General features: G+C 42.6%; 1 protein-coding gene across 3 annotated transcripts in view; it reads left to right on the top strand.

Annotated features, from left to right (window-relative positions):
- RABGAP1 (RAB GTPase activating protein 1) overlaps positions 1 to 12,680 on the top strand; it is a 165,154-nt gene that overhangs the window by 32,583 nt on the left and 119,891 nt on the right. For all 3 annotated transcript variants that reach the window (XM_040963469.1, XM_040963468.1, XM_040963470.1), the window contains exons 3-4: positions 9,037 to 9,271; positions 10,140 to 10,344. In XM_040963469.1, coding sequence (XP_040819403.1) covers positions 9,037 to 9,271; positions 10,140 to 10,344 — 440 coding nt within the window. The remainder of the gene's footprint in view (positions 1 to 9,036; positions 9,272 to 10,139; positions 10,345 to 12,680) is intronic.

Raw genomic sequence — 12,680 nt, 5'->3', positions numbered from 1 at the left:
GGCATATAAGGCAAAGAGAAAAACTGACAATTTTAGAGTTTGGTCTGAGCCTACTAGATAATTGGTAGTGTCATTTACTGAAATGAGAAACAGCAAAAGGAACTTTAAGATTGGATCAGGATTACATACTGAATTTAAAATGACATCTTCATTTGGAAATGTCAGGTCCTTATTGTATGTCAGTTTCATGCCTAGCAGAGGTTGTGGCTGCAGTTAGCTATGTAGAGATATTATTTAAAGCTATGAGGTCAGATCCAGAAGAGGCAAGTTATGCCTTGGTGCTTGGAAGGTACCAGTATTCAGAAATTGACAGGAGTTAGGGAATATGACAGCGAAGCCACTCATAAGATAGAAATAAAATCTAGGAGAATAGAGTGCTTTGGAAGACATCATGAAGAAGATACTTCAAGAAAATGGAAATAATCACATAGTTACTTTTGGTGAAAGGCTGATTTAAACAGTGACTGAAAATGACATAATAATGGCTTAGATAATTTTCAAGAACAGTGTTTTCTGGTTTTTTGCTTTTGTGAAATATTCTCATTACAACAGGGTTAATATCATTTGGATAGTAAATGTTCAGTGACACAGAATTGATAATAAGTATTCATAATTTTTACGAGATTTACTTTTAAGGCAGAGGTACAGAAAGAGAAGAGAGAAAGAGATCTTTCACTTTCTGGTTCACTCCTCAAATGGCTGCAGCATCCAGAGCTGGGCTGGTTTGAAGGTGGAAGCTAAGAAGGTCTTGTGGATCTCCCATTGGATGCAAAGGGCCAAGGCCTTGGCCTGTTGTCCACTGCTTTCCCAGACCACAGGCAGTGAGCTGGATAGAAATGGAGCAGCCAGGACCCAAACCAGCACCTATGTGGGATGCTGGCTCCACAGAGGTAGGACTAGTGTGATAAGCTGTGGTGCCAACACCTGTACATAGTTGTTATGGAGGTCTTTTGCTGTTAAAAGAGGATGGCAAAATTGATGGTTTAAAGTAAATTTGAATTTTAAGATATTTGTGTGTTCTTGGAACTTGTTAATTGTATAATAGCAGAAAAGTTTTCCATTTATTCTTACAGAGTTAGTCTGGGAACTGTTTCGGTAATGGACAGCAACACAGTACAAATGAAGTGATCTTTTCTTTCAGTTGAACATTTTCTTACAAAATTGCTATTTGTTGTTACTGTTCTTGTTGGAGGGCTTTTATAGCACATGAGAACATCTTTTTGCTCTCTCACCTTGTTTACCAGAAAGAGATACTTCTGTTTTGTGGACAGGGAAATTAAGGCACATGTTTTCTATATTTGAAATATTTTCAGTATGTTTCCATGTATTTCAGTACACGCTCATAGTGTAAGATGGGACTTCAGAGGGGGCATGAGAAATAGAATTAAAATGATAAAATAGAGGGCTGGATATTGAGGGCCAAGAGATTAAGTCCCCATCCCATATCACAGTATTGGTTTTATTCCCTTGCTCTGCTTTCCAGCTCTAGCTGCCTGTGTGCCTGGGTTGACAGCAGATGAGCTTCTAAGTAGTTACGCTTCTGCCATCCGTGTGGGAGACCCTAATGGAGCAGAAGGGAGAGGTGTGAGCGGGTCTTCCTTCTATTGAATCACTAAAATGGCTGCCATGGCTGGGACTGGCCAGGCTGCAGCCAGCAGGACTTCATCTGGATCTCCCACCGGAGTGCAGGAGCTCGAGAACTTAGAGCATCTTCAGTTTCTTTCCCAGGTGTGTTAGTAGGGAGCTGGATCAAGTGCAGCAGCTGGCAGGTGAACTGGCCCCACGTGGTGCTCCTGTGCTGCACGCGGCTGCTTAGCCTGTTACACCAGAATGCAGACCCCACCGCTGATTTCTTTGAAGCATTGTTTCCCCCAGATGTTTCACAAAGCATTAGTGATTTCACCATTGTCCTACTTTAATCTCACCATAAATCCGATGTTCTTCAGTTTTAGCAAGATTCATTGTTGATCAGATACAGGTTCATGTTAAACATGTCATTCTTGCATTAAATAGATCCTTTTCAGCCATATTAAAGCAAGTCAGTATGAGTTTGCATGACTGCAGAAAAATTAGAAATCTGTCATAGTTTTTTTAGATTAAATTATTTTATTTTTTTTCTCGAAGATTAATTTTTATTAGAAAGCTTTGCAGAGAGACAAAGAGAAAGATCTTTCTTTATTGGTTCTCTCTCCAAGTGACCACAATGACCAGAGCTGAGCTAACCTGAAGCCAGGAGCCAGCAGCTTCTTCTGGGTCTCCCACATGGGTGGAGGATCTCAAGGGTTTGAGCTGTCTGTGACTGCTTTCCCAGGCTACAAGCAGGGAGCTGGATGGGAAGTAGAGCAGCCAGGACACGAACCAGCGCCCATATGGGATCCTGGTGCATGTAAGGCAAGGACTTTAGCCACTAGGCTAACTTGCTGAACCCCATAGTTGTTTTTAATTTATTTGCATCAACCTTTTGAAGACCCCTTTATAGGTTTATTTTCTGAGACTGCTGTAATAAACAATAAGATTATTGTTCAGTTAGGTGTGAGAGATGCATTACTCAGTGATGCTCCTCTTTTTTCTTTTCTTTTTCTTCTTTGTTAAAGGCTGATATGTAACAAGAAAGAATAGAAATCTAACTTGACCTATGGAGAGAGAAAGCAAAGGCTTTTTTGAGTAGGGAGTAATGCCTAGGTGAGTTGTAAAGATCAGTGCTGTGTGAGGCGTAGTTACAGTGAACGTGGACATTCTTCCTAACAGAATGTTTTCACAGCTCACATCCAAAATCTGCCAACTTTCCATAAAATCAGAACATGTGCTTTTTCCGTCTGACTGTAATACCTACATTAACCACCTTGCTCAATTTCTATTAGTGCTGGTTTAGGTGATCTTGTAATGGACTTTTCCTTTATCAAGCTAAGTTACAGATCTGTGAACTCAGGTTAGTGATGGGGGTTAGGGAAAGGCGTTGATGTCACAGTGATACATTCATCAAGAGCTAGGACATGGATAGAAGTAGGGTTGTGTGAGAATATAATCGTTGCCTAAAGAAGAAAAGAAATGTTATTTATAATGTAGATAAAATTCAATATGGAAGAATTTTGCATCTAAAGAAATGTGTGGCATGTGGTAAAGAAGGAGGAGCTCGAGAGAACAGGCAGGCAGGCGTGCTGCGTGTGATGTTTTTGATTGTGCTTCTTGTAAGATACAAATAACCATCGCCATTTATTTTCTCTAACCCTAAAACTGATGTGTGTTTGATGCATCAGAAAATCAGAAATTAAGTAAAACCCAGACATAATCCCATTATTGAAACAATTGTGAGCAGTTTCGAGTTTTTTTTTCATTGACTTTCCTGTGTAAAGTCACAAGCCTCTGTTCTTGCCAGTCGTGGTATTATCAAATAAATTAGTAATTTCTTTTTTTTTAAAGATTTATTTATTTTTATTACAAAGTAAGATATACAGAGAGGAGGAGAGACAGAGAGGAAGATCTTCCGTCCGATGATTCACTCCCCAAGTGATCACAACGGCCGGTGCTGCACTGATCCCAAGCCAGGATCCAGGAACTTCCTCCAGGTCTCCCACGCGGAATCCCAAAGCCTTAGGCAGTCCTTGACTGCTTTCCCAGGCCACTAGCAGGGAGCTGGATGGAAAGTGGAGCTGCCTGGATTAGAACTGGCACCCATATGGAATCCCAGTACGTTCAAGGCGAGGACTTTAGCCGCTAGGCCACGCCACCGGGCCCTATTCCTATATTTGAGTTGTTGGCAATTTTAACACAATTCATTTTCTAAATTTAGATTCATTTTATTTATTGCAAAAGTAGAGTTGAAGGGAGAAGGGAAAGGGAGAGATATTCCATCTGCTGGTTCACTCCCCAGATTGAACCAGGCTGAAGACAGAAAGGCAGGAGCCTGGGAGTCCATCCAGTACTCCTGTGTGGGTGGCGGAGGCTTAGATCACTAGGGCCGCCGTCCACTTTCCCAGGTGCGTTAGCTGGATGGGAGGTGGAACAGCCGGGGTTCTAATGTGGCACCAGTTTGGGATGCTGGAGTTGCAGGTGATAGCCCGACCCATGATGACACAATGCTGGCCCCACATTTTGACTTTCTGTTCATACTTTCGATGTTCTACAAAATTTTTCTGTTAAAAGATAAAACATTTTTTGTAAGTTTTCTTCTGTAAGCTTTAGCATAACTTTGATCTATAATCCATTTTGAGTTAGTTCTTGTGTATAATGTGAAGTATTGGTTGAAATTCAGGATCATTGTTCCTGCACCTTTGGTTGAATTTTATTATTACTGTTATTGATTGAGTCAGCTTCTCAGGTCTTGAAATGTTGGCCATACCTGTGTACATCTCCTGACTCTGTTAACATTGATCTGCCTTTCACTGATCCTTGCTGTCATGATTATACAGAACTACATGTGTTTTAGAGATGACTGTGGTATTCATTAGAGATGCCATTGGCAGCAGTGAAAGCCTATTAATAGTGAGTTTATTTTTCTGCTATAATAAGAACTCTGAAGATAAGCACTTGCTAGTTTAAGCTCTTTGTATATGTTGGGAGTCAACAAACTGGATCCTTCAGGCCCAGTTTTCTACGTAAAGTTTAGTTGGAACACAGCCATACTTGTTTGTTTATGCATTATTTATAGCTGGTTCCGTACTACAAAGGCATGGCTGGCCTAAAATGTTTGCTTTCTGGGCCTTTAGAGAGAAAAGATTCCTAACTCCTGGTAATGTGAAATTAAAGATTCCATTTCCTTTTTGTTTTCCAATCGGTTGTTTTGTTGTCACCGACTTTTTGTTAGCACGTCACACATTGTCACAGCCTGTTCCCCACGTTCTCTTGTTCAAAGACAAGAAGATGGGGAGGATGTCTGTGCTTGTGTCTTCTTTTTGTTTTATATTTAATTTACTTGAAAGAAAGGGAGAGACCAATGGAGATCTTCCATCAGCTGGTTCATTCTCCAAATGGCTGCAACAGCCAGGCTGGGCTGCTCCAAAGCTGAGAACCAGGAGCTTCTTCCAGACATCTCTTTGGGCAGTGGCCAGAGATCTTGAGCCGTCCTCCACTGATTTCCTAGGACATTAGCAGGGAGCTGGATTGAAAGGAGAGCACCCAGGACATGAACCAGCGATCATATGGGATGCTGACGCCACAGGCAGAGGATTAGCTTGCTTTGTTGCTGTGTCAGCTCCATGATGGTTTCTGTATCAGGAAAAGCAGCATTTTTCCAAAAGCCAACCCAGTCAACTTCTATTTACATCTCAGTGGCTGAAATTCTGTTATATAGTAAACTGTAGCCACAGGGAAGGTTGAGAACCACTCACTCTTTTCTCTCTGGTGGAGCGGAAGTAAAATTTAGCAACCAGTCCTTTAGTCGTAATAGAAAATAAATGAATACTAGTCCATTGGTTCTCAAACTTAAGTTCATGTAAAAATCTTATGGGGTGCTTTTTAGATTTTTCTTGATTGAAATTTGCATTTTCAAAAAGTCCCAGGGATGATTTCGATAAATGTGAACACTGCAAAAATTGTATGGTTGGCATTTTAGTTTGGGAGTTTGACCAGAGGCATTAGTTCTTAATTCTAGCTGTGTATCAGAATAATCTTTGAGGATTCTTTAAAAATGCATACTCTGAGGTTGGTGCTGTGGCCCAGTGGCTTAAGCTACTGCTTGCTGTGTTGGCATTTCACATTGGCATGCCCAGTGTAGGTCCCAGCGTCTTTAAACCCCCTTTCCTGCTAGTGCACCTGGCAAAGCAGTGAAGGATGGAACCACTCCTGTGGTCCTGCCATCCTCAGGGCGACCGTGCTGCAGTGCATGGCTCTTGGATGTGACCTAGGCCAGGTCACTGGCTGTTGGCAGCCGTCAATGGAGGAGCCAGCAGATGGATGATCTCTGAGTATCTCTCTCTGTCTCAGGCACTTACATTTTAATATGCTCGTTATTTATACTGTCAGTTCTGGTGCATATTTGTGGTTAAAACACATTAGTTTAATAATATTTCTTGGTATATAATTACCATACTAAATAACAACGTGGTCTCCTGGGAATTTTTAAATTCATCTTATCAGACTTATGTCAGATTTACTAAATCAAAAACTCAGCAAGTGCCTAACAGTCTTCACCAGACTCTCCAACTAATTTGAGTCAACATCAGAGATTAAAAATCTTTAAAATCATTGCTGAGTATTTTTGAGCTTAATGGATTGAAGTAAAAAAATTTTTTTGAGGAACCAAAATTATTGCCTACCAGGTAAAGATGCCTGTGAGGCTGACATGCTCCATCGGTGCAGGTTCATGTCCTAACTGCTCAACTCTGATCCAGAGCCTGGGAAACACCAGTGAAAGGTGGTCCAAATGTCTGGCTTCCTGTGACTGGGAGGGTGATTCTGCAAGCTCTGGGGTTCCAGCTGCAGCCTGGCCCGGGCTGGCTGTTGCGGCCATTTGAAGAGTGAGTTAGCAAGTGGAAGAGCTTTCTTCTCTTTCTCTCTCTCTCTCTTCCTCCCTCCTCCATGTAACTCTGCATTTTAAATAAATTAAAAAAAAACTCAAATGGTTTATAAACAGGGAAGAAAGATAAATACAAAGACAGGATAAAATTTTCTTTCAAGAATAGGTATATTTCTGTGGTAGGTGAATGTGTTAAAATGTAGGTGCTGCATTGGCTTAGTTCAAGCCTTTTCAGCCATTTAAGGAATGAACCAGCGGATGCAAGATCTTAAAAATTACCAGAAAATTTTTTTTTAAAAAAGTAAAATAACAGCACCTATTTGTAGTGCCATTAGCAATAGCTTTAGATATACAGTGAGTATATAATTGAGTTAAAAAAAACAGAACTTGTTGGTTGAAGCCAATATGCCTGTATTTTTTTTTTTTTTTTAAGATTCATTTTTATTGGAAAGTCAGATTTACAGAGAGGAGAAACAGAGAAAGATCTATCCGCAGGTTCATTTTCTTTCTTTTTTTAAAAAAAGATTTATTTTTATTATTTTTTTTATTGGAAAGGCAGATATACAGAGAGGAGAGACAGAGAGGAAAACCTTCCGTCCGATGATTCACTCCCCAAGTGAGCGCAACGGCCGATGCTATGCTGGTCCAAAGCCAGGAGCCTCTTCTGGGTCTCCCACGCGGGTGCAGGGTCCCAAAGCTTTGGGCCGTCCTCGACTGCTTTCTCAGGCCACAGGCAGGGAGCTGGAAGGGAAGCAGGGCTGCCGGGATTAGAACTGGCGCCCATATGGGATCCCGGGTGTGCAAGGCGGCGACCTTAACCACTTGCGCCACCACACTGGGCCCATGGCAGTAATTGCCAGAGCTGAGCTGATTGAAAACCAGGAGCTTCTTCCTGGTCTTCCATACAGGTGTGGCATCCCAAGGCTTTGGGTCGTCCTCCATTGCTCTCCCAGGGCACGGGAAGGAATGGGATGGGAAGTGGAGCAGCTGGGTTTAGAACCAGCGTCCATACAGGATCCCAGAGCCACAAAGCTGGGACTTTAACTGGGCCCTGAAATCTGTGTTTTTAAGGCAAGAGTACTTGAAGTGTTGGAATTTCCTTGGGAAAATTAGCAGGGGGAAAAAAAAGACTTGTTCATTAGGGACCAGCATTTTGTTTCATTGGGTTAAACTGCCACCTGAGACACCTACAGTCCTAGCTGCTACACTCTGACCCTGGGAAAGCAGCAGAACATGGCTCAAATCCTTTAGGCCTTGCCGCTCACATAAAGTTCCTGGTTAACTGGTTTCTACCAGTTTGTACCTGGCCTAGCCCCTGCTGCTGTGGCCATTATTGTGGGGATTGAACCGGTGAATGGAAGATCTCTGTTTCTTCCTGGTTTTTTTTTTTTTTTTTTTTTTTACCTTTGCGTTTGAAATAAAATAATCTGTAAAAAAAAAAATAGCCATAGTTAACATCCTAGAAGTCTTCACATTTTATAGTTACAAAAGATGAAAATAATACAAGGTGTTTCAGTTGGGTTTCTTGGTAGCCTGCAATGTTTCTGTTAGAATAATCCCACAGCTCCAGCCTTTGAACCAGTCAGGTTTCAGTCTTCAGTCAACTCCCCCTTGCAGGCACCATGTTTCCCATGGCTCCCTTTTTCTAAAGTATGTCTTGTGTTAATTTTTCTAGTCATCCTCAAATCAGCATCTTGTGATAATCCAAAGCTTCATCACAGTTATGTTAACCTTGATCATATCGCTTGGTTTTGTACTGGTTTACTTCCTGGTTCATAGATAATAAAACATTTATGATTCTGCAGTAATGCCCTGTGTTATTGAATACACTGCCTTTATTCCTAACTACTGCCCAGCTTAATCAAGTGTCTCACGACTGTGTGCTAAAGATGTTTCTTTCTGTTGATAACTTTGAAAAAAAGTGCGTTTTTCTTTTACCCTGTAGGTAAAAGAAGTCACTAATGCTGTTTGGTTTAAAAATGTAGCTTTTCATCAAATGAAATTGCATGTATTTTGATTATTGTTTAGAACACTGTGGAAAACTTGAATAACATCGGCAAAATATCAAATGTGTCTCTAGTTTAAGTTTTTCTTTTCTTTTTTTTTCTTTTGAAAGGCATATTTATAGAGAAGAGAGACAAAGATCTTTTTGTCCACTAGAATACACCCCAAATGGCTGCGATGATTGAAGCTGAGCCATTCTGAAGCCAGGAGCCCATAGGCTGCAGTGGCCCAAGGACTTCAGCCATTATCCGCTGCTTTCCCAGGCCATAGGCTGGGAGCTGGATGGGAAGTGGAGCAGCCAGGACACAAACTGTCTCCTACATGGGATGCTAACATCATAGGTGGAAGCTTAGCACACAGTGCCACAGCACCAGCCCCTATTTCTGATTTTTCAGTGTAAATTCACATTGTACATATAGTTTATGAGAGCAGCTAAAAGCCTTATTTTTGTTGCAAATTTTGATTTTCAAAACACACTGCAAGGATCTCTTAGAATGTGGCGATATTTTAGAATGTGAAGTGTTTGAGGTCTGACCTCTGGTTTTCAGTCTGCTGACCCCGTGTGTTGTGACCTTTAGATTATAGGCAATGGAAGTGAGCAGCAGCTGCAGAAAGAGCTAGCAGACGTGCTGATGGATCCTCCAGTGGACGACCAGCCGGGCGACAAGGAACTGCTGGAAAGGCCCCAGTTGGACGGTGACGGAGATGGGCCTCTTTCTAGTCAGCTTTCAGCTTCATCCACCATTAACCCTGTGCCGTTAGCTGCGCTCCAGAAGCCGGAAATGAGCCTGCCCGTGAGACCTGGACAAGGAGGTTAGGATTGCTGCATTGCTTGCGTTACTGAAGGTTATTGTTTTTAATATTTGAGTGTCTGCCCTACCCTTGGCTTGAGAAGAACATGCAAACCCGTTTTCTGTGGGCATGTAGAATCCCCAGATCCTAGACCTGGGAATGTATGAAAGGAATTCATGTGTGTATCATTCTGACTTCCCTCTACATATGTTCCTGTTAAACCGAAGGAAAAGAAGTGGTAGTTAATGACACTAGCACTATTTTCTCAAAATGCTTAAAAATTGGTCTATAAGAGGACATTTGAGTTTGATGGTAGAGAAATGGAGGCGAGTGGTGATGTTCAAATGTGCTTGCTCCCGGCCTTTCTGATTTTATAAAGTATTTGCCAAGTAGAGAAAGGAGCATGAGAACAAGGGACACAGCGTCCTAGCAAGAAAGGAGGGAAAGGACGGGTAGAAGGCTCGTCTGGAAAAGTGAGGCGTAATCCTGCAGATGGCTTTGGAGAAAGACAAAGGGAGATTAAGAGGACGTGATAAAATCACCAAGATGATGGATTTTAAAATGCTTACAACAGTGAAAATCAGAAGTTGTTTCAGAATACTATATACTCGGCCTAAGTGTAAGTTCGCAAGTCAAGGAAATTAGAAGAGCCCAAAAGGCGAAATCGGATCAAAATCTCAGGTCCCTTCGGGGGTGGACTGCTCGAGCTGTACCTAAGAAGGGCGGTGTTACCAGCAGATGTTTCATGTGAAGCTTCCTGTCTCTTCTGAGGGATACTTCCTCTGGCTTTACTTTTAAAGTGTCAATTTTTACCTGTCAATATTTAATTGCTACTGGTGTAGGTAAAATACCAAAGTGAAAATAACCGTGTGCTTGTTGTATCTTTCAGATTCGGACGTGTCGAGTCCTTTCACCCCCGTGGCTGAGGAGGACAGCGTAGTTTTCAGTAAACTGACGTACTTGGGCTGTGCTTCCGTGAACGCCCCCCGGAGTGAAGTGGAGGCCTTGAGGATGATGTCCATCCTGCGGAGCCAGGGTCAGATCTCCCTGGGCGTCACCCTGTCCGTGCCCAGTGTGTCCGAAGGGACTGTGAGGTGAGGCCGGCTCCCGGACATCCCTGTACAGTTGACCTGGTCAGGAAGAAGCGGCAGTGAATACAAACCATGCTTGTTTATTCATGTAATGCTTAATTTGGCACTTACATGTCCTCCGAGGATTGTGACATTGGGAAAACTGGTAACTGGTTTGTAATACTGTTTTGGCACTCGCCTCATCCCAATCACATTTAGCACGTTAGAAGTATAAGGGATTGGGCCCGGCGCGGTGGCGCAAGTGGTTAAAGGTCCTCGCCTTGCACGCCCGGGATCCCATATGGGCGCCGGTTCTAATCCCGGCAGCCCCGCTTCCCTTCCAGCTCCCTGCCTGTGGCCTGGGAAAGCAGTCGAGGACAGCCCAAGGCTTTGGGAACCTGCACCCGCGTGGGAGACCCGGAAGAGGCTCCTGGCTTCGGATCGGCATAGTATCGGCCCGTTGCGCTCACTTGGGGAGTGAATCATCGGACGGAAGATCTTCCTCTCTGTCTCTCCTCTCTGTATATCCGCCTTTCCAATGAAAAAATAATAAAAATAAATCTTTAAAAAAAAAAAAAAAAGAAGTATAAGGGATTTAGGGATAATTGAAATATTTAACCTGACAATACGCCTACTATTAATTTGTTTTCCATATTCTGATTATAATGACACTGTTTAACATTATATCAGAATAAGGTTGTATGCTAAGTTTTTAAATTATAAAACCTGTTGACACATATTAACTATTTCAAAATAACCTCTTAATTTAAAAAGTTTAAAAATTTTGACACATGAAAATTGTACATTTTATGAGGTAGCAGATATTTCCATACATTTTATAATGTCCAATTAGGACAAATATATCTGTAATCAAACATTTAACATTTTTTATGATGAAAATATTAAAATATTTTCTAGTTTTTTTTAAAGATTTATTTTTATTATTTTTATTGGAAAGGCGGATACACAGAGAGGAGAGACAGAGAGGAAGATCTTCCGTCCGATGATTCACTCCCCAGTGACCGCTACGGCCGATGCTATGCTGATCCGAAGCCAGGAGCCTCTTCTGGGTCTCCCACGCGGGTGTAGGGTCCCAAAGCTTTGGGCCATCCTCGACTGCTCTCCCAGGCCACAGGCAGGGAGTTGTATGGGAAGCGGGGCTGCTGGGATTAGAACCGGCACCCATATGGGATCCCGGATGTGCAAGGCGAGGACCTTAACCACTTGCGCCACCACGCCGGGCCCAAAATATTTTCTAGTTTTTATATTATTACAGAAATGCATATTGCACTATTGTTATTTATCGTCACTTTCCTGTGCAGTACTGCCCATTAATCGGTCTTGCCCTGTTCCTCCCTGATTGCTAGTCTTCCCATTGCTAATGAGAACCAGTTTACTTTTACTTTCCGTGAGACCAACTGTTGCAGATTCCACACGTGAGATTGTGTGGTTCCCGTCTTTTTGTACTTACTTCGTTATAGCATGATGACCTGCAGGTGTACTTGTGCTGTCATGCACTTGGTGGCCCAGGGTATCCCCTTGTGTACCCTGCCAGTCGTGCACTGACGGGCACGTGGATTGTTTGTGTTTCTTGCCTGTGGTGACTAGTGCTGCAGTAACCTCTTGAGTTTAAGATGAGGAAACTGAAGTTTAGAAAAGGCTCTGGAAATGGCTGTTTTTAATGCTAGCTAGAACAGATAGCAAAAGTAACCAATAAAATATCTGTGTAAACTAGCTCAGGAATTGGCTAAAACAGATGGGTACAGGTAAAATGAAGTAACTTACTTTCTCTGTTATTTTTTTTTTAAAGATTTATTTTTATTATTATTATTATTTTTTTTAAAGATTTATTTTTATTATTTTTTTAATTGGAAAGGCGGATATACACAGAGGAGAGAGAGAGAGGAAGATCTTCCGTCCGATGATTCACTCCCCAAGTGAGCGCAACGGGCCGATACTATGCCGATCCGAAGCCAGGAGCCTCTTCCTGGTCTCCCACGCGGGTGCAGGTTCCCAAAGCTTTGGGCTGTCCTCGACTGCTTTCCCAGGCCACGGGCAGGGAGCTGTATGGGAAGCGGGGCTGCCGGGATTAGAACCGGCGCCCATATGGGATCCCGGGCGTGCAAGGCGAGGACCTTTAACCACTTGCGCCACCGCGCCGGGCCCTATTTTTATTATTTTTTATTGGAAAGGCGGATATACAGAGAGGAGAGACAGAGAGGAAGATCTTCCGTCCGATGATTCACTCCCCAAGTGAGCCGCAACGGGTCGATACTATGCCCGAAGCCAGGAGCCTCTTCTGGGTCTCCCACGTGGGTGCAGGGTCCCAAAGCTTTGGGCCGTCCTCGACTGCTTTCTCA

The sequence above is a fragment of the Ochotona curzoniae genome, unplaced genomic scaffold (assembly GCF_017591425.1).
Source record: "Ochotona curzoniae isolate NIBS_2020 unplaced genomic scaffold, NIBS_Ocur_1.0 scaffold_3208, whole genome shotgun sequence".
In the NCBI taxonomy this organism is placed as follows: Eukaryota; Metazoa; Chordata; class Mammalia; order Lagomorpha; family Ochotonidae; genus Ochotona; species Ochotona curzoniae.
This window is presented reverse-complemented; position numbering and strand designations above follow the sequence as displayed.